Raw genomic sequence first — 27,364 nt, 5'->3', positions numbered from 1 at the left:
AAATGAAAATGAACATACAACTCAAAATTTATGGGACACAGCAAAAGCAGTACTAAGAGGGAAGTTCATAGCACTACAGGCATGCCTTAAGAAGCTAGAAAAATCTCAAATAAACAATTTAACCCTGCATCTAAAAGAACTAGAAAAAGAACAGCAAGTGAAACCCAGAGGTAGTAGTAGGAAAGAAATAAATATCAGAGCAGAAATAAATGACGTAGACACTAAAAAACAATACAGAGGATCAATGAAACCAAGAGCTGGTTCTTTGGAAAGGTAAACAAGATCGATGAACCTTTAACCAGACTCACCAAGAAAAAAAGAGAGAGGACTCAAATAAATAAAATTAGAAATGAGAGAGGAGAAGTAACAACTGACACAGCAGAAATACGAAGGATTGTAAGAAAATGCTATGAAGAGCTATATGCCAAAAAGTAAGACAACCTATGTGAAATAGACAAATTCATTGAAACAAATAATCTTTCAAAACTCAATCTGAAAGAATCAGAAAACCTAAACAGACCAATTACAACAAATGAGATACAAACAGTTAACAAACTGCCAAGAAACAAAAGCCCTGGGCCAGACGCCTTCACAGGCAAATTCTACCAAATATTCAAATAAGAACTAACTCCTATCCTTCTCAAGCTATTTCAAAAAATTTAAGAGGAGGGAAGACTTCCAAGTTTCTTTCATGAGGCAAGCATAATTCTGATTCTAAAATCAGGCAAACACAATACAAAGAAAGAAAACTATAGGCCAATATCCCTGATGAACTTAGATGCTAAAATTCTCAACAATATGTTAGCAAACTGGATCCAGCAATACATGAAAAAAATCATACATCATGATCAAGTGGGATTTATTCTGGGGAGGCAAGGCTGATACAATATTTGCAAATCAATCAATGTAATTCATTACATAAACAAAAGGGAGAAAAATTACATAATATCAATAGATGCAGAAAAAGCATTTGATAAAATCCAGTACCCATTTATGATCAAATCTCTCAACAAAGTGGGAATATAGGGGACATACCTCAACATGATAAAGATCATCTATGACAAACTCACAGCCAAAATCATAATTAATGGACAAAATTTAAAGCAATCTCCTTAAGATCAGGAACAAGGCAGGGTGCCCCCTTTCACCACTCTTATTCAACATAGTTCTGGAAGTCCTAGCCACAGCAGTCAGACAGGAAGAAGAGATAAAAGGTATCCAAATTGGAAAAAAGTAAAACTATCATTGTTTGCTGATGATATGATACTGTACATAGAAAACTCTAAAGCAGGGGTCCCCAAACTACGGCCCGAGGGCCACATGCGGCCCCCTGAGGCCATTTATCCGGCCCCCTCTGCACTTCCAGAAGGGGCACCTCTTTCATTGGTGGTCAGTGAGAGGAGCATAGTTCCCATTGAAATACTGGTCAGTTGGTTGATTTAAATTTACTTGTTCTTTATTTTAAATATTGTATTTGTTCCCGTTTTGTTTTTTTTACTTTAAAATAAGATCTGTGCAGTGTGCATAGGAATTTGTTCATAGTTTTTTTTATAGTCTTATAGTCTGGCCCCCCAATGGTCTGAGGGACAGTGAACTGGCCCCCTGTGTAAAAAGTTTGGGGACCCCTGCTCTAAAGTCTCAGTCAAAAAACTACTGGACTTGATAAATGAATTCAGTAAGGTGGCAATATATAAAATTAATACTCAGAAATCAGAGGCATTTTTATGTACCAACAATGAACTGTCTGAAAGAGAAATTAAGAAAAAAATCCCCTCAACTATTGCAACAACAACAACAAAATAAAGTACTCTGCCTACGAGTAAATTTAACCAAGGAGGTTAAAGACTTATACTCAGAAAAATTTAAAACATTGATAAAAAAAAATAAAGGAAGATATAAACAAATGGAAGCATATACCATGCTCATGGTTAGGAAGAATAAACATCATCAAAATGTCTATATTACCCAAAGCAATTTATAAATTCAGTGCAATTTCTATTAAAATACCAGTGACATACTTCAAATATATAAAACAAATATTCCAAAAATTTATATGGAACCAAAAAAGAACATGAATAGCCTCAGCAATCTCACATATCCTGATATCAAATTATACTACAAGGCCATTATACTCAAAACAGCTTGGTACTGGCATAAGAACAGGTATACAGATCAATGGAAAAGAACAGAGAACCCAGAAATAAACCCACACCTTTTTGGATAATTCATATTTGACAAAGGAGGTAAGAGCATACAATGGAGTTAAGACAGTCTTTTAACAAATGGTGTTGGGAAAACTGGACAGCTAACTGTAAAAAAATGAAACTAGACCACCAACTTATACCATTCACAAAAATAAACTCAAAATGGATAAAAATTTAAATGTAAGTCGTGAAACCATAAGTATCTTAGAAGAAAACATAGGCAGTAAGCTCTCTGACATCTCTCACAGCAATATATTTGCTGATTTATCTCCACAGGCAAATGAAATACAAGACAGGATAAACAAATGGGACTATATCAAACTAAATCGCTTCTGCACAGCTAAAGACAATATGAACAGAATAAAAAGACAAACTACACTTTGGGAGAACATATTCGACAATATGTCTGATATGGGGTTAATAACAAAAATTTATAAAGGACTTGTAAAACTCAACACCAGGAAGATAAATAATCCAATCAAAAAATGGATTAGACACTTCTCCAAAGAGGACATACAGATGGCCAATAGACAGATGAAAAAATGTTCAACATCACTAACCATTAGAGAAATGTAAATTAAAGCCACAATGGGATATCACCTCACACTAGTCAGAATGGCACTTATTAACAAAACAACACAGAATAAGTGCTGGCGAGGATGTGGAGAAAAGGGAACCCTCCTGCACTGTTGGTGGGAATGCAGACTGGTGCAGCCACTGTGGAAAACAGTATGGAGATTCCTCAAGAAATTAAAAATCGAACTGCCTTTTGACCCAGCCATCCTACTTTTAGGAATATATCCTAAGAATACCAAATCATTGATTAAAAAAAGAAATGCACCCCCATGTTTATGGCAGCATTGTTCACAATAGCGAAGATCTGGAAACAGCCCAAGTTTCTGTCAGTGGATGAGTGGATTAAAAAGCAGTGGTACATATACACAATGGAATACTATGGGGCCATGAAAAAGAAGAAAATGTTACCTTTTGTAACAACATAGATGGAACTCGAAACTATTATGTTAAGTGAAATAAGCCAGGTAGAGAAAAAAACATATCGTATGACCTCACTCATTTGAGGAATCCAATGAACAATTTGAACTGAGGAAAGGAATAAAGGGAGAGGCAGGATCAAAGGGACCAGAGGGAAAGCATACAGAGGGAAAGGAGATGAGAGGATGGGATCAGAGAAGGGAAAGAGATTAGTGAAATTATATATAAATAACACAGTGTTATAGAAAGCAAAACAGAAAATCCTGGAGAGAAGGGGGAAGGGCATTGGGGGAGGGGGACCGGGAGGATTGTGAGGGGAAAGAGGATGGAGGGGATGTATTCAGTGGGACACTTGAATCTATGTAAACACAATAAATTTAAATCAATGAAAAAAAGGCTTTATTGGAAGGACTTAAATAAGAAACTTCTGGTTGAAAAAATAATAAAATTTAGGATCAATATTAGAGTGTATTTGAAAATTTTTTAACACAGCGTAACTTGTAGGACCACTTAATCCTGCCCAATAAAAAAACAAAATGTTCTTTAGACTAAACTTCAAGAACTACATATTTTTGCTGGCCACATGGTTTTGTCCTTTTGATTTATTGATTCATTTGATAGATATTTATCAAGAACAGTAAAGACACTGCTAGAAAAAATGTAAGTGAATGATTTACAATATTTCCTTTAGAAGCTATGCATTTTTGAGGATATGAATAGTTTTTAATACTTAGCATATTTTACCACATAACCCCTTTTCACCAGTTGCGTGCACACACACACACACACACACACACACACACAACACACACCCTTACTCTCTGCTGGAATATCTATTTGACTTACCAGGGCTGGATCAGGTCTCGCTGACAGGAACTGGCCTGTCTCTTTAAGCTGCTTTCAGCCATGCTGGTGCTCTCAGGGTCAATCAGGGAACAGTAGGGATGTGGAGGGACATTGGGACTGCGGCACCAAGGGCTGTGATTGGGAAGATACCTTGGTGGGATTTCTTTTTCTCTGTACAAGAAAAATGAAGCCCAAATTGAATTCAAACAGCATTATATGCAGTGGCATTAGTAATGAAGACCCAGTTTAAAAAAGAGCATGTTTTAAAACCAGACAATACAGCTTTTCTAGACCTTGTGGTCAGCACTTTTTTCACAACATTGGAAGCATTTACGTACAAATGAATAGCATATTCTGCATCTTCAGCCACAGCCAGCTTTTGACCCAAGATAAAATCCCTAGAAATTGCACCTGTCCCTTCACCTCTGCACTGCTAAGGATGTGGTGATAACTTCGTCTCTTCACCTTTCCACAGCATTGACTCTGACAGCAGTGCTGCGGAGAAGTGAAATGGCCAGAAGGTAGGGGTGGCGTCTCCACTGCCTGTTAGAAATTGCTGGGCTTTATTGTCCCACTAGCACATCCATCCCTGCTTGCTCTGCGTTTTTGTGTATGAAAATTATTATGTGTTTTATTCAAAATAGTTTTTTTTGTCATTATTCATTTACCGATTCATCACATATTTACTTGTCACTCAGTCCTTCCTCCCTACTCCATTAGCAATTGTGGAAAGGGCTCAATTAAAAACAAACAACCACACAGACAAAAACAAGCAACTTTTACCTCTCAGGCAAAACTGGCACTGGTTCCGTCTGATAGTTTAAGATATCATTCTTAAACTGATTATGCTCTTCTTTAGTTGCAGTTGTAACTTTTGGCCAATGAAACATGTGTCTTTGAGGTACTGGATGTACTCTTGAGCATCTGCCAAATTTATTGTCCATTTCTAATTTCTCCCATACTTGCTTCCAGTGAATAGGAGTGTACCAGGCAATAGCCTAACAAAAATGATTCATTAATATCAAATACTATGAGAGTTAGAGTTAAAAAAAATATGTCATCGGTTTATTGCAATAAAATTTCAAAGTCTAACTGTATTGTCACTTACCTATTTTAGTAAAACATCCTGGCCTTAGTTTCCAATTCTAAAAATCAGAATCCACATAACCTCAGATAGGTTAGTCACTTACTATCTACCAATGGCCTCATACACCAAATAAGGAAGCTGGTGGTGGGGAATTGCTATATGAAGGTGTTTTGAGATTTAGTTAAGTTATTAAATTTCATAACTATAAATAACTGCAAAAAGTTATTATAATATTAAGTTAAAACCTTAAATATTTAAGAAACTATGTACATGCATATATATGTATATATGTGTGTTTATATTTATATGTATATGTATAAATCTTAGTTGAGATGGGAAAATTGGCAGTAGAACCAGAGCCAGAGACATAGAGAGGAGACTGCATTCTTCAGGTTAGATCCTAAGTAGAACTATTTAAGAGGCCCATGACCACTAAAGCTAGAGTTTGCTTTAGTTTCCTGAATATGTGGCATGTGTACCACATATATATATATATAAATTATTCAGGAAAATCATGGTAAGATTAACAATTATGTTTGTGTTCTACATTAGAATATTAAGCACCAAAGTGGGTCCTAATATTCTACTATTCTTGTGATCTGTTTTTTTTTTTATAATAATTTTATTTTTTTAATGGGGTGACATCAATAAATCAGGATACATATATTCAAAGATAACAAGTCCAGGTTATCTTGTCGTTCAATTATGTTGCATACCCATCACCCAAAGTCAGATTGTCCTCTGTCACCTTCTATCTAGTTTTCTTTGTGCCCCTCCCCCTCCCCCTCCCCCTTTCCCTCTCCCATTCCTCCCTCCCCCCTGTAACCACCACACTCTTATCAATGTTTTAGTTTCACTTTTATGTCCCACCTACGTATGGAATAATGCAGTTCCTGGTTTTTTCTGATTTACTTATTTCGCTTCGTATCATGTTATGACCCAGCAATCCCTCTACTGGGTATATATCCCAAAAACTCAGAAACATTGATACGTAAAGACACATGCAGCCCCATGTTTATTGCAGCATTGTTCACAGTGGCCAGGACATGGAAACAACCAAAAAGCCCGTCAATAGATGACTGGATAAAGAAGATGTGGCACATATACACTATGGAATACTACTCAGCCATAAGAAATGATGACATCGGAACATTTACAGCAAAATGGTGGGATCTTGATAACATGATACGAAGTGATCTGTTTTTAGTTTATAAAATAGAAGTTTTGAGTGTATGTGTTATCATTGAAAAACTGATTAAGTTTGATTATATTGTTCTGACTGGATTAACAAATTAACTCGACATAAAGACAATGCCAGGCAAATTCATCTAGTTTAGGCTTATGGCAGAAAAAGAGGAAGATTAATTCTTTTCTAAAAAGTTTAATTTCATGGATCATAGCAGGAAAGCTTCACTTTGTCTTCAGGTCACCAGTTAGGGATTCTCCTCTTTTAGCAGCTCAAACAGAGACATCTGTGTTGAAAATATGTTTCTTTTCTTTCCTTTTTTTTTAGTGCAATCTTCTTTAATTAGGTTGTAAAATATTCCTAGACAAGAGCAGTATTTTATTTCCCCCTATATAATATGGACTTAAAAATATTCAGTGATAGCCTGACAGTGGTGGTACAGCAGATAGAGGGTTGACTTGGGACTCTGAGGGCCCAGGTTCGAAACCTCGAGGTCATTGGCTTGAGCACAGTATCATCAGCTTAAACATGGGGTTACCAGCTTGACAATGGGATGATAAACATGATCCCTGGTCACTGGATTGAGCCTAAAGGTCACTGGCTTGAACAAGGGGTCACTGGCTTGGCTTGAGCCCCCAGCCTAGGCACATATGAGAAAGCAATCAATGAACAACACTGAGTTGATGCTTCTCATCTCTCTCCCTTCCTCTCTCTCTCTCTCTCTCTCTCTCTCTCTCTCTCAAAAAATCAATGTTAAGACAATGTGATAAAATAAAATGAGTTGGTTTTAATTATATCTTTGGAAAGTTGGCCACATAAACCTTACAGGCTATTTTTGGTATAATAAAAAAATTTCTGTAGCCTGACTAGGTGGTGGCACAGTGGATAGAGCATCAGACTGGGGTGCAGAAAACCCAGGTTTGAAACCCGGATTTCTCTGGCTTGAACATGGGCTCTCCAGCTTGAGCATGGGGTCACTGTCTTGAGTGTGGGATCATAAACATGACCCCATGGTTGCTGACTTGAGCCCAAAGGTTGCTGGCTTGAAGCTCAAGGTTGTTGTCTTGAGCAAGGGGTCACTTGCTCTGCTGGAGCTCTCCAGTCAAGTCACATATGAGAAAGCAATCAATGAACAACTAAGGAGTTGCAACGAAGAACTGATGTTTCTCATCTCTCTCCCTTCCTGTCTGTCTGTCCCTATCTGTCCTTCTCTCTGTCTCTCTGTCTCTGTCACACACACAAAAAAATTCTTGGAGTTGGAATGTCTGTTTTTATTTTAGTTCTGCCATTTTACCAATCATGTGATCTAGAGTAAGCCATTAAACTTTCCAAGCCCCCATTTCCTCCTTTGTAAATACTTAAACAATCCAAGAATCTAATGAGATAATGCACATATAAACAGCCTGTCAATGAGCCCCTACAGCATAGGATCAGTCTGTCCCATATCTGTATCTTTAATGCAAAACAATGTACAGGGAATCCTCAGATTATGACAGTCTAGACATTCAACGTTTTGAGTTTACCACACTCACTCCCATAAAGACTTTAAAAAATGGAGACATATGGCCCTGGCCGGTTGGCTCAGTGGTAGAGCGTCGGCCTGGCGTGCAGGGGACCCGGGTTCGATTCCCGGCCAGGGCACACAGGAGAAGCGCCCATTTGCTTCTCCACCCCCCCCCTTCCTCTCTGTCTCTCTCTTCCCCTCCCGCAGCCAAGGCTCCATTGGAGCAAAGATAGCCCGTGCACTGGGGATGTCTCCTTGGCCTCTACCCCAGGCACTAGAGTGGCTCTGGTTGCGACAGAGCGACGCCCCAGAGGGGCAGAGCATCGCCCCCTGGTGGGCAGAGCGTTGCCCCTGGTGGGCGTGCCGGGTGGATCCCGGTCGGGCGCATGCAGGAGTCTGTCTGACTGTCTCTCCCCGTTTCCAGCTTCAGAAAAATACAAAAAAAAAAAAAAAAAAAAATGGAGACATGATTGTTTTGGCTTATGTTGTTAGCATCGTACTTACGGACTACGTGGGCAAACAAGTTTGATTGTGCATGGCAGAAGAATGCACAGTATTCTTTTTCGGTGGCTTAGTTGTTTTTATGTTCTAGATTATGTTTTTAAACTGTGTTAGGATAGGAAAGTGATTTAGGCTAGGGTGTGTTTCAACTTACACCAAAATTCAGGTTACATCACTGTCGTAGGAACAGAACTGTGTAGTAACCTGAGGACCCCCCTGTATTGGGAAGGTCTCAAGCATTGAATAAATATAATATACCTATTAATTATTTTGACATATACTACAGAGGCTACAAATCCTATAGGACAGCAATGTAACTGGTGAAAAAAATATATAATCCTGTTTAAAAATCTACAGACTCATAGAATCTTAGTGATTATGTTATATAAGCCCTTATGTTGTATATTAGAAAATAGAATAAAGATTACATAGTTAACTCATGGCAGAGCAGGACTAAATCTACCTTTATATTACATCACATGATTTGTAGCTATATTGAATATTAACCATTGCCTTATTAGTGATGACTAAAAAGATTAGTCTGTCACACTTTATTTTAGTTTTTTTTTAATGACCCATGATCAATAATATAACTTTGTTACTCTAGTCCAGAAACAGAACTTATACTAATTTGTGTGACTGGCTATTGTTTTAGGTGGAAGATTGCAGGCTTTGTAACTTTTTCTACAAGATATGGGTTATTTTCTTTTTACAAGTTACATAAATAGAAAGCAATTCCAGAATCGTGATGAAACCATGGGTCTCTATGTGTTTTGGCATGTCTGTGGAATGTAGCAACCCATCTCTGCAAAGACAATCTGTCTGACAACTGCAGATAGGAAGGCCCAGTGATGAGGTGAAAAGAAAAATGAATCTGTTGTTAAAAACAGGGGTGAGGGAGAGCTCTATGTTTACATCAAGGTTTTAGGTTGATGGAAAGTCACATTTCAGTGTATTTAATGGAAATATTTTCTATTTGCATTCAATAATGCTGATTGCTTTACCATTGGGTAAGAATTCCAATAAGACTTCAAATTAAAAAAAAAAAAAAAAAGACTTGAGCTGAAGTCTGAGGATGGTAAGATTTAATAGGCAAAAAGGGTGAGGAAAGAGACTTTATGGAGAGGCAAGAGCGTGTTCAAAGGCCCTGCAGCTTGAGGGAGAAATGAAGTTCTGGAATGTAAGAAAAATAAAAGAAGTCTAGTGTGGTTTGAGCAGAGAGCACAGAAAAGCGTGGGGAGGGGGAGGGGGAGGGAGGAGTAAAGGGATAAGACCACTATGATTCCGGTCAACTGGTTGAACTCCCGCTCTCCTGTAGGCTAGGAAGTACTTCCTCCCCACTAATGTTTTTCTTCACACTTTCTTTTACAGAGTTGATATTTCTAACCTGAGCTACTAAACTCTCTGTACATACTTCTTTTAAAGCATTGTTTTACTCAAATGCAATTATTTATTGCTACATATCAATTTCTACTACTAGAGTCTGAAATTTCTGTGGACAGGAATAGTTATGCAATAGTTATGTTCTTTTTTTTCCCCATAATGCTTGGCAGATACTAAATATATGTAAATATTTCCTATATGAATCAATCAGTCAGATTCACTCTTTTATTGGCAAACAAAATTATATGTTTGCACCATCCTGTAGAAATGATCTGATTCTGTATGGACAAGGTACAATAGTATAAATCACTCAATAAAAGGGTAGTGTAAGTTCAAAGTCTAATTCAGTTGAGTTGCAGTGAATGACAATTTACCAAACAAAATGTGTAATTTAGGAGCTCAGAGACCTAGTCTGTTTGGTTCAACTCTCAGTGCCTGGAACACTGTGTATACGAGGTAGAAACTCCAGAGTTGTTTACGAGATAGACAAGTGTGATACTCTATATAATATTCCTGATACTTATTACAAGCCTTGGAATAAAAAAATCTCAACAAACATTTGAAAAATGAATAGAAAGTGTTTGTACATAGTTTCTTCCTTTCTTATCCTGCTCTTCAGGCTACATACCATACATAAAATTCATCCTTAACTCTAAAATTTGAAGTAGCTTCAATTTTGGAATATCAAAATTATTCTTGCCAAATTGTAAGCAGCTTTGGCACTTTGGGAAGAAGGTGTTGTTGATTTGCTGATTTGTTATGACAGTCAGTGATGGTTCTCTTTGAGATTTTAGGGATGAAAAAATAATTAAGTGAGCTAAGGGTAGAAGGAGAACACAGGGAGACTATCCATTTAAAAACTATGGTGAAGAACCAGATACTCACCTCACCATTAGGTTTGCACAAGATTGTTGTACAGTTGGGGCTTGTATTAAATTTATAGTTTTCCTTCCAAAGAAAATTTGATGGGGGCTGATGCTTTGCTTCAGATGCTGCTGTCCAGACCTTTAAGAAAATAGTCTATTAATAACAAATGTCATTGGAGTTCAACAGTTTTGTAGATGTCAGAGGGTAATTTCTCAAACATATGAAGTTTTTAAATATAATGACTATATAATATATCATGTGAAATACTCTGTGTGGTTTAAAGGAAAGCACAAGAATGAGTAAAAACACACCAGTATCAACTAATTATCTGTTCTCTAGGCAAACAATCTCTTTTATGAATTTTGTTTGCTTAATTTTTAGGCATTTAGTTTTAATAGTTTAGTCATAAAAACAAAAGGCATTGTACAACAAATTGAAGAAAGCTATGGAAATTTAATTATGGGTATTAATTTACACACAGAGATGGACCGCATGGATCAATTAGCCATCACTGAGAAAATACCACATTTTGCATAGAGATCTAGTGATGAAGAAACTACTGTGTTGAGCCACATCTGACCTGGGTAAGTGAGACATTCCTGTACATTTTTGGTTCATAGTATGTATTATCTTATACTCACTGTTACTGTGGAATTGGCCTGCATTAAGATGTTTGGAGGGAATTGGTAAAAAGAAATTCTTTCTCCATTCACATTTTGCTGGAGAGTATGATTTCCAATCTCCAGTGCTAAGTCCAGGGAAGAGTTAATGAGCTTCATGAATAAATCCTTTATGTTAGTTATTTTAATGTGTCCAAAAGCACTAGAAAAACATAAAGACTATAAAGTGTCTTCAGATAAGCACATCTTTAGATTACTTTAAGAATTAAGTAATAAATATGCTTTGAAAGGTGTTCCTAAACTGTCTACTCTATTGAACAAATTCTATGTAGAGATAGTGTATTTGGTATCTATGACAAATGCCTTGATTCTTAGTTCTGTCTGTTTATCTGTGCAATAAAATGTCCTTTTACAACAGATTATTAAAGAAAAATTTAAAAGTACTTTAGGTATCAAGGTACAAATGCCATAAGAAGGTGTGATCATCATTATTTAAATCCTACTGTTTGCAAAACCACTGAGATCCGAAGTTCAAATAGGTCAAGAAGTTAAATTATTTAGTTTATGTCTGCTAAAGTTACTATGAAAATGACTAGCAACTATGTACTTAAAAGAATTCTGTTTTTAGAAGCTGTTGTTTTTTTATAATATACCTGGGTTTTCTTTTCCTTTTATATTGCTGGGATTTGGTAATGCTTCTGATATCTGTGGCATGATGTCTTTTCATTAGTTTGAGAAAATTCTCTGCTGTATTTTCACCAATTTTGTATTATTCAGTCTTTCTCTCCTTTCTTGAGTGACTCAGTTATAAGTAGATTTTTTTTAATCTTGCCTTCTTTTTATGCTTGTTTCTATTTTTATAAATTTTTTGCTCTCAGTCTGTGTATTTTGTTCTGAGAATGTTCCAATTCAATAATTTTCTTTTCTGTTGCATCAAATACATTATTGAAACCAACTATTTTTTTAATATCTAATTGACTTTATTCAACAATTCATGAATTGGGCAGCATCACATCAAGTAAATAGAGAACCCACTTAAAATAGTAATTTTTATTATTAGATATTTTTATTCCTAAAGTTTCCTATTCAGTCTTATTTTTAGCTTTCAGTTCTATGCTAAATATTTTATCTTGCTATTTAATCCCTTGAATATTTTAGTTATTTTAAAATCCCTGTCTGATAACTGTAATATCTAGATTATCTATGCCTGCTTTAGTGCGTGTATTTTTAATCTTAGTTTTTGGTCAAATTTTATAATTTGTTGCCTTGTTATTTTTGACTTAGTGTTTATTATTATAGATTAAAAATTGCAGAGATAATTTAAGGTTATTTATAGCATTTTCTTCATCCAGAAATGATTTTATTTATATTTATTTATTTATTTATTTATTTACACAAATTTAACAGGGTGACAGTGGTCAACCAGAGTATATGGATTTAGAGAAAACATCACATCATTTGGACAGTCGATTATGCAGTGTAAACATCACCCAAAGTTAAATCATCCTCTGTCACTTTATATTTTGGTTCTCTTTAAGCTCCTCCCCTTCCCCCACCTCTTTCTTCTCTTCCCTTCCCCTCCCCTCCCCCTGATAACCACTGCACCCCTGCCTATGTCCATGAGTCTCAATTTTATGTCCCACCTATGTATGGAATCATACAGTTCTTAGCTTTTTCTGATTTACTTATTTCACTCTGTATAATGTTATCAAGGTCCATCCATGTTGTTGTAAATGATCCTATGTCATCATTTCTTATGGCTGGGTAGAATTCCATTGTATATATGTAGCACATCTTTTTTATCCAATCCTCTATTGAAGGACATTTCAGCTGTTTCCATATCTTGGCCACTGTGATATTGGTCCTTTATCTAAGCTGTACTAACAACCATAAATATTAATCAATGAGTTAAACATCCACCTTTACCCTTCTGTATTGAACTCAAGATCCTAGAAGAAGAAAAAAAATACTATACTAAGTTCATCTAACTGACTTGCCAATACTAAAAAAAGTCCTTGAATAATGGAGTTGACTTTATTTGTAGGGATAATGTTGTGCTGTTTTCTCTGGTATCTTTGAAGAATTAATGTTCATTATTTGGTTCCTTCAAAAGTTATATTGATTCCTATTAATTGCTAAGTACATGAAAGAGTTATATTCCATCTAATTCCTTAGATGAAATCATAGACTGCACAACAGATTAGAATTTTGCTGTCTATTGACTTTTTGCTCTTATCCCAATAGAAGACAGTAAATAATTAAAATAAAATACGTACCAGGATCTAGATTGTGCCAGTTCTTCAAGATACATAGAAAAGTTATTCAAATTTTTCTTGGTATGGGATGAGTGTTCAGTAAATTTCTTTGAATCACCAAACAAAGATAGGAAATAATCTTCCCCTTCCCCAAGCACAGCTGGCTCAATAGCATTGACAGACAGGGTATTTCTCTTTGAAGCTATGAAGCTGTAGACTCCTTTAAAAGAAACCAAAGAGGGAAGCAACAAAGAGAGAAGTAAATAAAAGAATGTTAAAGGGACCCAAAGCCATTATCTTTATTCTTTTTTTCTACAATACTATATTCTTTATTAGTTTTACTCTTACTGTCAAACTAAATGAAGATAGTTAAAAGCTTTAAACCAAAGTTGACAAAATAGCCAATAAGTGATTTTTTTAGTGATATTTTATTCCTAGAGATTATTTCAGTTATCTTAAACTATAAAATATATCATTAGCATAATGACTATTACTTGATTATTTAGTTTTACTAGAAATATTGTATGTTTTTGAGTAGGTAAAACATTTGAGTCTCTCAAATTTAAATAATGTCATATATAAGTACAACTTTATTATGTTTTATGTTATCAATTTTCTCCAAATTGGGATCTATAAATTAAATCTTCAAATGAGTTCTTTTTTACCAATGGTTAGTATTTTTGCCAGGTAAAGACTTAAGTTTTCTCTCATTGACTAAAATATTTTATAAAGAAGATAAAGTAGTGCTTAATCAACTGCTAGTATCCTCTTGGAAATATGCTCCTTTAGAATTCTCACTACTAAGATTCAAACAAAATAAGGTTTTATGGTTTTGCATAGAAAGTAATGCTGAATCAATCTAATAATATAAGTGCAAAGAAAGTAACATGACAGAGAGGCATTATGATGGAGTGGCTAGAACAATGTCTTGGATTTAGACAGACTTGCAGTTATATTCCAATTCTGTCATTTACTAAGTTAACTGATTTAAACTTTCCAATTCTCAGTTTTCCTGAACATAAAATAGAAATAATACTACCTTTTTAAGGTGACATGAGAATTGAAGATAATGTCGAAAAGTGTTTAGCAGTGTCTGGTATTTGGCAGGTACTCAATAAATGATGGTTATTATTGTGACCCTAGGTCCAAAAATCCTCAAAGGATTAACACAATCTAGAGTTTGCTATCATCTATCTATCATCTATCTATCTATCTATCTATCTATCTATCTATCTATCTATCTATCATCTATCTATCTATCATCATCTATTTATCTCTTTAACAAAACCAAAGTGAGGTAAAAGCTGGACAAGAATAAATTTAGAGTTCCTAAAAAGGATTCCACAAATATTTTGTTTTAAAGAAGTGTTTAGAATTCAATTTGTTTATTCCCAGTCAAGTGAGTATTTACTTAATCGTTTAATTACTTTGGGGATGGAAACTATATAACAGCCCTTTTTATATCTCATCCTGAGGGATAAAAGCCTTTGTATTCTAAAGGGAAAGACGACACATTCATTTCAGCCCCAGTAATTATTTCATCTAGAGGAACAGATGAGAACGAATCAAATGCAACAAGTCACAGCAAACTCAGACATCTATTTACAGAAGTGGAATTTACAGTAACTGAAGGAGAAGACTACATCCTTGCTCAAATCTCATCTTGCAAGAGGAAGCCATTATATTTTTGGTTTTTTCATGGTTTATCCCAAATATAGAACATATACCACAATGATACAGTGCTTAAGGATAAAAAATATTCCCTCCCTAGATTTAAAATCTGTGTTTTCACATTTAAACATGTTGTATTAATATAAGGTTATAGTAATTAAATATATAGAAATATAAAAAATATATGGAAGATATATAAAAATAATTAGGATATAATATTAAAAGTAATTAAGAAAATTAAATAAAGTTATGCCATCTGGATAGGAATTAATATACTGTGTACAGATATGATAAACAGACTCTGCCTTTCATGCAAGGCCCAGTTAGTGTGTGTGTGAAGTTATACATAGGTAAGAAGTGGCTTGATATCATAACTCTGTAGGTTAACATAAACAAGAGGCTTCCCTAGGAACACCTTAAAAGTGGCTTGATATAACATTTCAGTAAATTAACATAAAAAGGGCTCTCTTTGAGAAACTCCCAAAAAGATGGTTTGAGGTGATAATCCTGTAGATTGACACCTGTTAGAAAGCAGAAACCAGAAAAGGCCCCCTGCTGAGGTAGTCAGCCAGACTCCAACTTTGAACGTGGACTGTCTCCACACTGCTGCTTTGACCAAGGACAACCAATATGGACACATAGACAGGGCCCCCTTAAGCTGTACCCAGGCACCTCAAAAGGATTTGTGAGTAATAAACTGCCTGTGTGATTCTTGCAACTAACTTGTATGTGGTCATGTCTTTCCTCCGGTGGCAGGTGGTCTTGGCACTGATAAGTAGAATTCTCATAGTCACCTCAAGAGTAATCTCCAAAGAGGCCACCAGCCCTGCTGTTAAGCAGGAGTGTCCCACTGTGCAGGGAAGTCAAATCTGGGACGCCTGATCAACATAGAGCTCAGGCTCTACTGGGACAACCATATGGATTTGGTCATTGTTAAAGGTCAGTGTGAACTTAGGAGGCATCTTTAAAAATATATCTTAGGTATACAAACAATGAAACATAGAAAATATGACAACCATGGCTATAGGTCAAAATCCTACATAAATACCAGAAACAAGACCAAATAGAGAAGCAGACAGACTATCAATGTCCACAGAATGGCAGAGGAAAATGGAGGAATCAAATAGTAGAATGTGTTTGTGCTACCAGTTTTAGGACCTGTTGGTTGACTGGTAATTGTGATATAAACCCTAATCTAGTCCATTCTATGAGAAGGTGCTTAGAGATATGGTCCTATTCACAATGAAGTTTTATTTAGTACTTTCTATGAACTAGGTTATTTTCATAAATATCTTATTTAATCCTTAGGATAGCCCTGTGAGGTTGATATTTTAATCCCATTTTGCAGTTGTGGAAGATGGAACTCAGAGATGCTAAATACCTTACTTAATGTCTCACACTGTAGACAGTAGAAAGATAATTATGACTTCAGTCCTCTGTTCCAAGGCCAGTGGTCTTTTCAGTAAATTATGATAACACAACCTTAGTTTCCTGTATATGACAGGGAACAAATACCCTGCAGTATAAGTATTGCTAAGTGCATTGTTGGCAACTGTTAAAATTTTATTTCTTCCTACCATTGTACTGTTTTTATCTTCCCCTCCTACAAATTCTTTATGGTTTCTCCTTTCTCTAGCTACCATTTTGCCTACTTTATTTTTTTTCTTTCTCTTATCTGTCTTTCCCTTACCAAAGCTCTAAACCTCCTAAAGGCACAATACAGTACATAATACATTGCTTAATTTTTCTGGGAGCATTAAAAGGAAGGACAGTTAATGTTCTACATTAGAATTTTTTAATTATCTAGCAATTCCAGAAGAATTAAGCAGTGAACCCATTAACTATTATGATAACTCAAGATATTCTAATCATGGGGATTATATACCTGGCCACATAAATTATGTGACCAGAATATGACTCCAGTGCTAAGATCAATAGTGAGCATAGTCAAGTTACTCCACATAGGACATCAAGAAATTAGTATTAATAGACACAATTGATAAAACATCATTCTGGCTTCAAGACACAGAGAATTTATCAAACTATATACTTTAAAAATAGTCTAAAAAATCGGTATATATTTTGCTTACCTAACCTGCTTTCTGATTGGAAATGGTCCACTCCAGTTGATCTAGAAGACTTTGGTGTGATTGTTGATTTAGTTACTCTACTAATCTGAGGGCTGGGCAGACGGCAATTACTAGGTATGTCAACGGATGAGCACGGTGGTGATGGCAGTGCTGTGCTACCTGAATCTGAAGTATTTGGGGTACAATGGAAGAAAGACAGTGGCGTCCTTGAGAGAGCAGCTTGTGTATCTTCTCCTCTGTGTACAAAAATTAGCATAATAAACAAAGTAAGAAAGTCAAAATGAATAGACTAGAAACACATAAAGCATGAACCATCATTATTACCCAGAGTTCTGCTCTTCAAAGGTACTGTGCATCTGATGTAAGCACAAGAAGATCCTATATTTCTAGTTTCAACAATCTAGAAGAACACTTTAGTATCAAGTTAAAACCTGCTTTTATTTTCTATTTAAAATTAAATTCTTACTCTAAGTAGTTTTGAAAAAGTATAAAAGTAGAAAGAAAATAAAAATCAAACAAGAATTGTACCATTTTTCCCAGGCTATTTTTTTTGTGTGTGTGTTTAATGCTCAAGTTGTAAACAAAGTTCTGAGGTGTTCAAAACCTTATTTTTCAAACACTGGATAAATGGTCAGGCACCTTAAACACACCCTTTCTGAGGGTCACATATCCACAGTAATTTAGAAACTAAGTGTTTTACCCTCATGCATTGTCTCAGTTTCGGTCCCTTTGTTTTCCAGAGTTCCTATAAATTTATTTCAGCCACTTTTATGTTGTTGTTGTTTATTTCCACCAATTGTTTCTATAAGGAAACAAAGACCTGGCACTTACTAATCTGCCATCTTGCCAGTGTCAATCTTAATTTCTCTGTTTATCAAGAGGTAGTCACCATCTTTTTATTATATAATTTGTAAGTTCTTTCATCAGAAATATTAACCTGGAGATTTTTTTTTTTACTCAAAACCAGACTTCCCTAAGTGTACCTTTCAGAAGGTACAGACATCTTAGGCAATTTATTTTTTATAATTCAATAGCATTGGCTTTGAAAATTGCATTTTTACTGGCCCAGTATTTATTAAGCCTGAGCATTTGCCATTCCCCTGACATCACAAGTACTCCAAGCACTCATCTTTGTTCTGAAAAACTCAAGTGTGACTATAGAGTGGAATGGAGACGATAGAGATCGATTGTCAAATTACAAATATGTCATCTCTGTCCAACCTGAGACAGGCTCATATGACATGATTTCTCCCTGACACTGGCTATAATAGACAGCAAAAGTCCTTTACTCTTTCAAAGTCCCTTACATCTGGGTTTCATTACAGACAAACTGGATCTATCTTTCAGCATGTTCATTTTATAAGGTCTGAATTTTTTCTTTTCGTCAGTAAAAGAATAGCATTCCCAAATAAATTTAATTCTGCAAAAGATTCCAATGAGCCTTGGCAAATGTTGCAACCAAAGAAATTTGGCCTAGGACCACAGGGTGTTCTTATTTTTGTATTTGAATAAGAAACTTCTAATGGCTACACACAGCTTTGGAAGAGCTGAAACATTTCAGGCAGAGATGTGCATGACGCAGGCCATTGTTTGGAAACCCTGCACTCACAGACCCACTAGACTTTTTTGGGAAGATGAGAGGTTTGGCCTAGTGCTTAGCTTTCCCTAGTGCTTTGGATATGGAATTTTCCAAGCCCTTTCTTGATATTTTGCTCCCTCTGTAATTGATTAACACTAAACCAGAGGCAGCTATAAAAGTTCAATTCCAGATTTTAATGTTATTTTGGGAGATGTTGTACTGGTAATACTAACAACAATAATTTCTCAGTTGACCTGAGAAATAATTTAAAATATTTATTTTGATCAATAAAATATTTTAAAAATGGACTTGAACTGAATAATAAACATAAGACATCTATATCCAAAGCAACATTAGTTTTAAATTGTGTCTATTCAATACAATAGATCATTTTTTAAAGAAAAGATGGAAAAACCAATGCTAATGCTTTAGTTGATAGAACAATGTATATTAGTAGTGAAAGTAGGGAGTTGCAGTTTTTATTTAACATCCTCACAGGCATTTCTTAAACTAAAATTCTTTAGCAATTCTTTCCCCAGGTCAGCAAAGCAGTTTTAAGGAAATTTTCTGTCAATTGCCTTAACATGTTAGGTATGAGTTTTGGACCCTCAGCCAGGTCTGATATGATGGAAATCTGTCTGGGTGTATTTTTATATTACTCAAGGACTGAACCTTTCTAAAACAGTGGTTGGGAAAATAGTTGCATGATACAGTTGATTTCAGAAAATGTGTGGAATCAATTTTAGTTCTAATTACTTCATTAGATGTTTTGAGACAAGAGGTCAGGTACTCTATCATTAACCCTAAAACTCAATCCCTTCTCTCCACTCATTTGTGCTATTCTTACTGGGTTTGTTCCTCTAGTTTATCTTCGTATTCAGGGACTTGATTCTTCAGGATTGCTGATGTTACTCCAGTGGCCCGTATGTCTTCCATCTTGACTAGAAGAAAAGTCTTTCTCTCCTGGGAAAACAGATCATAACATTAGGCAATGAATATAACTGGAATCAATATAGCTGAGACTCAAGTCAGATTTTCTTTTTCAATTGACCTCACCTGTTAATCTAACTACCTTAAAGCACCTACTAAATTTAATGATTTCTTTGCCAAGCTGGTGCCAGGACCAGGATTCTAATGGGAAAGTGTAAGTCCTGACTTAGCCAATACTGATATTGGCTAAGGCTATCAGAGAGACCAAGGTGAAGGTGTGAAGCGTTCGTAGGAAACAGCTCAAGAGGCAGGTGGAATCCAGTCTAGCTATCCTGATGACTGTTTTCATCTGGCCGATGCTGCCTGTTAGAACACTGAGGTAACATCTCCATAGTTACAAAGTTCCAATCTCTGAACAGTTACATGTGGCTGCTGCACCTGTTCTGTAGTTTGCAGACATGAAATAAGGTAACTTGCTTTTAGGAGAGCCAGATCTCCCACCAGACAAACTATGTCACTAAAATGTTTAATATCCTAATTTGGATTTCTGAGGGTCAAGGTTAGTATGTAATAAGTATTGGGGAGTTAATTATTGTTTTTAAATGTTGTTTCTAAACAATTTTTGTACTTTTTTAAAATTTTGTTTCGACAAATAGTTTCTGAACACATAGAAAGAGCCAGGCAGCAGGAACAGAAAGCATACACTTTCAAGGCAAAAATAAAGCTACTGGTAGAAAAGAAAATTAAAGCCAGGAGACTTAAATTCTTCCCCTAGCTATGCCAGCAGTATGATTGAGAAGAAATCACTGAATTCAGATTCTACAGTGAGTAAAAGATCCACACATAATGTTTCATGTTAATGAGGGCATGAAAATAAAATGAACATATATAGGCCCTGGCCGGTTGGCTCAGCAGTAGAGCGTCGGCCTGGAGTGCGGGGACCCAGGTTCGATTCCTGGCCAGGGCACATAGGAGAAGCGCCCATTTGCTTCTCCACCCCCCCTTCCTCTCTGTCTCTCTCTTCCCCTCCCGCAGCCGAGGTTCCATTGGAGCAAAGATGGCCCGGGCGCTGGGGATGGCTCCTTGGCCTCTGCCCCAGGCGCTAGAGTGGCTCTGGTCACGGCAGAGCGATGCCCCGGAGGGGCAGAGCGTCGCCCCTGGTGGGTGTGCCGGGTGGATCCTGGTCAGGCGCATGCGGGAGTCTGTCTGACTGTCTCTCCCCGTTTCCAGCTTCAGAAAAATACGAAAAAACCCCAAAACGAACATATATAAAAATACATCATTGTACACAATGATACAATATATTAATGATAATGATTACTGGATGAGTTAATTGCATCTACTATGTACCAGGGACAAGCAACATATTATGAATAAACAGTTCCTGCTGCAGGGAATAAGAATAAAACATCTTCCAATTTAGTTAGAAAATGACTTTCATCTTAGAATTATAGACAGTATTTAAATACCAAGGACAATGAAGAAATTAACTATTTTAATAAGTCTAAAGACAGGAAATGTATCACATAATAAAGCAAATAAGCTAGATGAGGTTAACCATTTGTCTATATTTTCTCCTCAGAGATGAAGTGTACTTTCTTATCAGCGTTATGAGCCAAGTAGGTAAACATAGCACAAATAAATTTATAGTAAACTATAATTTAAAAAAGAATGAAAAGCAAAACAAAAATAAAATAAAACAGAGATGTATAAATTCATAGGTGTTTTTAGAAAATAATTAAAAATGGATTTATTGCCTGACCAGGCAGTGGCTCAGTGGATAGAGCGTCAGACTGGGATGCAGAAGGACCTAGGTTCGAGACCCTGAGGTCACCAGCTTAAGCGAGGGCTCATCTGCTTTGAGCAAAAGCTCACTAGTTTGAACCCGAGGTCGCTAGCTCAGGGTTACTGGGTTTGCTGAAGGCCCAGGGTCAAGGCACATATGAGAAAGCAATCAATGAACAATTAAGATGTCGCAATGCGCAACAAAAAACTAATGATTGATGCTTCTCATCTCTCTATCCCTGTCTATCCCTCTCTCTGTCTCTGTAAAAAAAAAAAAAAAAAAGAATTTTTTATTTCTTGTCACTATCCCAGTTCCTTTAACTCTTCCTATCTGGGTAGTTTCCTAGCTGTTAAAATTTTTGTACTTGAACTACATATATTGGCATGAAGTCATTATGACCAGATGTGTTTTATTAGAGAGCCTATTCACATTTCCCAACATAGTTTGAAGAAACAAAATTCTGTCAACTGAGAAAAACACTTTGCAAAGCTTTAAATGTGTGAATGTTTCAGTAGTCCTTCCCCATACAGGATATTTTCCTTATTTCCTTCTGCAAAATTATAGCACAGATGCAACTAAAACTAATTTCCTCTTTTCCTATTACTTGGGTTAAGCCCAAGGTTTTAACAGGGGATGATGTGAACCATAGGGGGCATTTTGTCAGTATGAGGAAACAGTAATAGTCACAAAGATTTGGTGGGGTGCTACTAGCATTCAGTGGACAGGAGCCAGAGTGCTAGATTCCTGTACTGTGGCAGTTAATCTTAGTTGGAAAGGATTTTCCCATCTATCACATGATTTGCTAGAGATTCATACAGATGAAGAATAGTTTATAATTTTCTGAGCCTAAAGCTGAACTCCCTATTACTTATAAAATAAATACAAAATATTTTTACATGCTTTTTATATATTAATTTTCCAGGAAGTAACCATTTACTGTTTACACTGAATGGAAATTTTATATTGGTTTGTTCAGACCTTTTCCAAGAGTTTTTTTATCAGTTTGAAAAAAATACATCACCAATAGTAAACTACTTGGTGTATTTATGTGGTTGATGTAACTTATCTAACGTACATAATACTAGTAGCAACAAAAGCAAAATCAACCTGAATCTGATGAATATTCTAATTTACATAAAATGCAGAAAACAGAAGAGCATGTTAACTAATGAAGGAAGAGATATAAGACAAACTTTGTAATTTGTGGATATAATTTATATTCTAATTCACATAAATTGTAAAAAACATTAGAAACTTAAGCATACTTGGTATTTGATAATATATATTAAGTAATGACTGTTAAATATTTTAGGTATATTATAGCACCACCTATTTTTTTAAAGAGAATCTTTGTAGGTTAGAGCTACATATTGAAACACATATAGATGAAATGGCATCTGGATCTGTTTCAGAATAACACAGAGGGTGGGCAGTCAATGTAGATGAAAATGGTGGCTGTAACCTATGACTTTTGAAGCTGGGTAATATGTACATGGAAGTTCATTATACGTTCTATTTTTTCTGTAAACATTTGAAATTCTCCATAGTAAAAAGACTAAGAAAAGGAGAATCAGTTTGGGATGTAGAAATTTCCAATATTGAGAGCATCATCATCATGGCTGGCTCTTGCTCAGGAAAGACTGGATCAAGCAACTAAAAGGGATAAGCAGAAATACTACTTATATAGGGTGGGATAGTCTCTATAAAGGTCTTTTCAACACATCTCTGGAATATGGGAATTTCCTCATTTTCCCAAATGAGGAAATGAAAATTCAGAGAAAAATACCTCTTCCACAGTTATAGAGTTAATAAGTGGCACAGCCAGGACTTGGTCTCATATACCTTTGGTATGATGACCTTTCACTATACACACCAGAATGTTGCTGGAGAAATCGAAGACCCATTAAAGTGGATAGAGGTTAAAATAGGATTCTGAAAACTAAGTTTTGTATTATAATCTTTTACCTTGATTAAGAAAAGTTTAAAGTGGCAAAATATTATATTCAGCAATAAAATAAAACAGGCAAAACATTATATGTACAAAATATTTTAAAAACTGAAAAACACAAAGAACTGGCTTTATGCATTCTAGTCCTCTGTCTCCACATATGGAGAACATTTGCTCACTCGGGGATTTTATTAAATCAGTAATATAAATAAAATGTCTTGTGTGAATGAACGCTGTATATATAAAGAGAATTTTCCCTTCTTCTCAGGCCATGGTGGGAGTTTCCAAATTGAGAAATTGAGTAATATGCCGTTGAGAATTACAATTTAAAATATGACATGTTTCACTATCTAAGATTCAAAGACTTTGTATATATTAGAATATAGTTTCACATTTGTACCCACATAAATATATTATAAATTCCTGTTGTAAAGTATCTTGTCCGTCTAAAAATGTACTAGGTTTATTAATTTTCTTCACACAGATCCACAAGTAACTAACACAGCCTCGAACATAGATGTTATTATTTTACATTGAAGTCAGGGTCATGGTAAGGTCCTACTGAACATGTTCACAGAGAGAATATTGGACCTTTTATTGGGAGGTTCAAGTTTCAGATAGTTTGTTCAAATACATTCAGCAGACTTCCCAATCAAAAATTCTGTTACAATATAATGCTAACATTTTAGATCTCCATATGTGATACCAAGTGTCAGTGGTTTGAATCCTCAGATGTTCATAACAATTTTAGCAATGGTTCATAAATAACTGCATAGAGAGCTACTTTACATGTGGGGTACATGCATTTTAGGCCTAGCCTTTAACTATCAATGTTTTAATCCATGTTCTTTAGAGGGATTTAATATTCATTATTCTAACACAGGACATCTCAGACTTGTTCGGTATGCAGAGGTCCAGAACACATGATCTTATTTGCAGAATACCATATCCTTGCAGAATATCTTCTAGAATACAAATCAATATATTTTTATTTCATCTGTTTACTATTTTTATATATTTATATTAGTCAAGAGAAATCCACCTTCTATTATTTATACACCATATAAATTCACAACTAACAGCTCACACATCTTAAAACAAAATAAAACACCCAACAAACTGTTGAGCCAAGAACAAATGATTGGTTTTCAGTTTTTTTATTGATACGAATTTGCAATTTTAATTTTTTCTGTTATCCACTGGAAACCTTTTTTTTTCTGTCATCTACTGGCAGCCTTTAGCAGAAAAGTGGTATCTGGAGCTAAAGACTTGTAAAAAAATTACTGGAGAAGAATTTGAATTGAGAAAATAGCATCCAGTAACTTTTTCCCCCTGCAAACAGGGTAAAGGCAATCATTATTCAATATTACAGTTGAACGCTCCCTCTCGAAAGCTTATGAAATACTAGAGCCCGGTAGGCACACTGTGTGAGAAGCACTGGATGAAAGGAGTATGAAAAAGAGTTATTAGAAGCCTGCACATAAGCCTTACCCATGTCTTCAGGCACAAATAGACTGCCTAGAGCCCAGCCAAGCTCAATGTAGAAGTGCAACAGGTAAGGAGGGGCCTAACCCAGGCTTCTCTTTCTCTCTGCTTACTACACACATAACATATTTGATCACTGGTAGCTACTGTTACTATTCTTCATTATTGATGGCAATAGGAGACAATGAGGAGTACAGCTCACTAGGGTGGACTTGTAATTTGTGAGAAATTTTATACTATGGACATAAATGAAACTGTTTTCATTAATCTCCTGATTTTGAAGTATATGCAAATTTAAGTTGGTAAATTTAATTTAAGTTGGTTAGCAGCTTTTCTCCTCATGTGCTAATGGGAGAACAGAAGAAATTGGAAGGCTTCTAAAAGCAATTAAGGACCCCAAGTTTCAAGTTATGTCTTTTGCAAGAGAAGAATACCTCTAACCTTTAACTAGGAACGGAAAAGAAACGACTGGGGTGAATAATACTGTGTTTAAAGTAACTCTGTGTCATTTGTTTGAAACCCTCTCTATTAAGAAAAGGTGAGAAACCAGACATATGAGATGGAATGAGAAAATGCATGCAGTGTTGGGAAACAGAACTCTCTGAGAGACCTTGGATTGCATGTAGACTAGTCTACAAACTGGGCATTTTTATGTGCTTGAAATTTTCCCTGGCCGTTGTATTATTCTTGATTTAGTTGTTGCTGTTACGTATTTGTGCTTGTTCCTCTCTTAGGTATCTGGGTCAATGCTTTTACAATTCAGAGTCAGCCATAATCAACAGTGAGTGCTACTACTGCTGCTACTATTAGCTGTCACTTACCACATTTCCTACTTGAGTTAAGTACAGTGGTACCTTGAGATACAAGCAGACCAACATACAATTTTTTTTTTTTTTAAGATACAAGCTGTGACTTGGTTCGTATTTTTGTTCGAGATCCGAGTGAAATTTCGAGATGTGAGTTGTGATTCAGAAAGCTGTTACTAGTTGGCACATTGGCGCACAGGTCCAGTATCAGCAGCACAACACCAGCATCTCATTCTTTCTCACGTGTTACCCACAGAATTAAGTCGAATCTCATGTGCTGTACTTGTTCTTGCATCATTTTTGCATTTTTTACTAACATTATTTTTTGTACTTTTCTGAAGCTGGAAATGGGGAGAGACAGTCAGACAGACTCCCGCATGCGCCCAAACAGGATCCACCCGGCACGCCCACCAGGGGCGACGCTCTGCCCACCAGGGGGCGATGCTCTGCCCCGCTGGGGCGTTGCTCTGTTGCGACCAGAGCCACTCTAGTGCCTGGGGCAGAGGCCAAGGAGCCATCCCCAGCGCCCAGGCCATCTTTGCTCCAATGGAGCCTCACTGCGGGAGGGGAAGAGAGAGACAGAGAGGAAGGAAAGGGGGAGGGGTGGAGAAGCAGATGGGCGCTTCTCCTGTGTGCCCTGGCTCGGAATCAAACCCGGGACTTCTGCACGCCAGGCCGACGCTCTACCACTGAGCCAACTGGCCAGGGCCTTCACTAATTTTTTTTGTGTGCTATCATGGGGCTGAAGAAAGTGAGTATAAAGGACAGTGATGAGAAGAGAATGACGTCAATAGAAGTAAAGCAAGAAATAATAGAAAGACATGAGCGTGGTGTATGAGTGATTGAACTGGCAAGGCTATACGACCACAATACGTCTACAATTTGTACCATCCTTAAACAAAAGGATGCCATCAAAAGTGCAAATCCAGTGAAAGGAACTACAATTCTGTCCCAATTAAGGACAAATATCCATGAAGAAATGGAGAAGCTTCTGCTGGTGTGGGTGAAAGAGAAAGAGCTGGCAGGAGATACAGTGACGGAGTCTGTAATATGCGAAAAGCCACGTATTATTTACGGCGACTTGAAAAGAAGGAAGAACCATCAACTTCAAGAGGTAGCAGAAGATACGCTTAAGGCAAGTCACGGCTGGTTTGAAAATTTCAAGAAGAGATCTGGCATCCACTCGGAGGTGAGGCATGGTGAAGCTGCGAGTGGTGACATTAAGGCAGCTGAGGAGTACATCGCACGTTTTGCTGTGCTTATCACAAAGGAAGGCTACATTCCCCAACAAGTGTTCAACTGTGATGAAACCGGATTGTTTTGGAAAAAAATGCCCTGGAGGACTTTCATCACTACAGAGGAGAAGAAGCTGCCAGGCCATAAACCCATGAAGGACTGTCTCACCCTTGCATTGTGTGCAAATGCTAGTGGTGACTGTAAAGTAAAGCCACTAGTGTATCATTCTGAAAATCCTTGAGCCTTTAAGACTCACAAGATCCTTAAAGAAAAACTGCAGGTTATGTGGTGTGCCAATGCTAGGGCATGGGTTACGCAGCAGTTTTTTATTGAATGGGTAAATCTCGTCTTTGGTCCTGTAGTGAAGAAATATCTTCAAGAAAATAA

General features: G+C 36.3%; 1 protein-coding gene across 1 annotated transcript in view; it reads right to left on the bottom strand.

Moving 5' to 3' along the window:
- Nucleotides 1-26,939, bottom strand: part of LMNTD1 (lamin tail domain containing 1) — a 57,333-nt gene extending 30,394 nt beyond the window's left edge. Inside the window, exons 1-8 of the mRNA XM_066360245.1 lie at nt 26,817-26,939; nt 19,634-19,749; nt 17,208-17,443; nt 13,468-13,666; nt 11,213-11,393; nt 10,590-10,709; nt 4,827-5,041; nt 4,044-4,214 (exon numbers count right to left, since the gene is read on the bottom strand). Of these exons, the coding sequence (XP_066216342.1) occupies nt 4,044-4,214; nt 4,827-5,041; nt 10,590-10,709; nt 11,213-11,393; nt 13,468-13,666; nt 17,208-17,443; nt 19,634-19,749; nt 26,817-26,939 (1,361 nt within the window). The remainder of the gene's footprint in view (nt 1-4,043; nt 4,215-4,826; nt 5,042-10,589; nt 10,710-11,212; nt 11,394-13,467; nt 13,667-17,207; nt 17,444-19,633; nt 19,750-26,816) is intronic.
- Between the last annotated feature and the right edge of the window lie 425 nt (nt 26,940-27,364).

This window comes from Saccopteryx leptura, chromosome 1 (assembly GCF_036850995.1).
Source record: "Saccopteryx leptura isolate mSacLep1 chromosome 1, mSacLep1_pri_phased_curated, whole genome shotgun sequence".
NCBI lineage: Eukaryota > Metazoa > Chordata > Mammalia > Chiroptera > Emballonuridae > Saccopteryx > Saccopteryx leptura.
The sequence above is the reverse complement of the archived record's forward strand: the minus strand, read 5'-3'. Positions and strand labels throughout refer to the sequence as shown.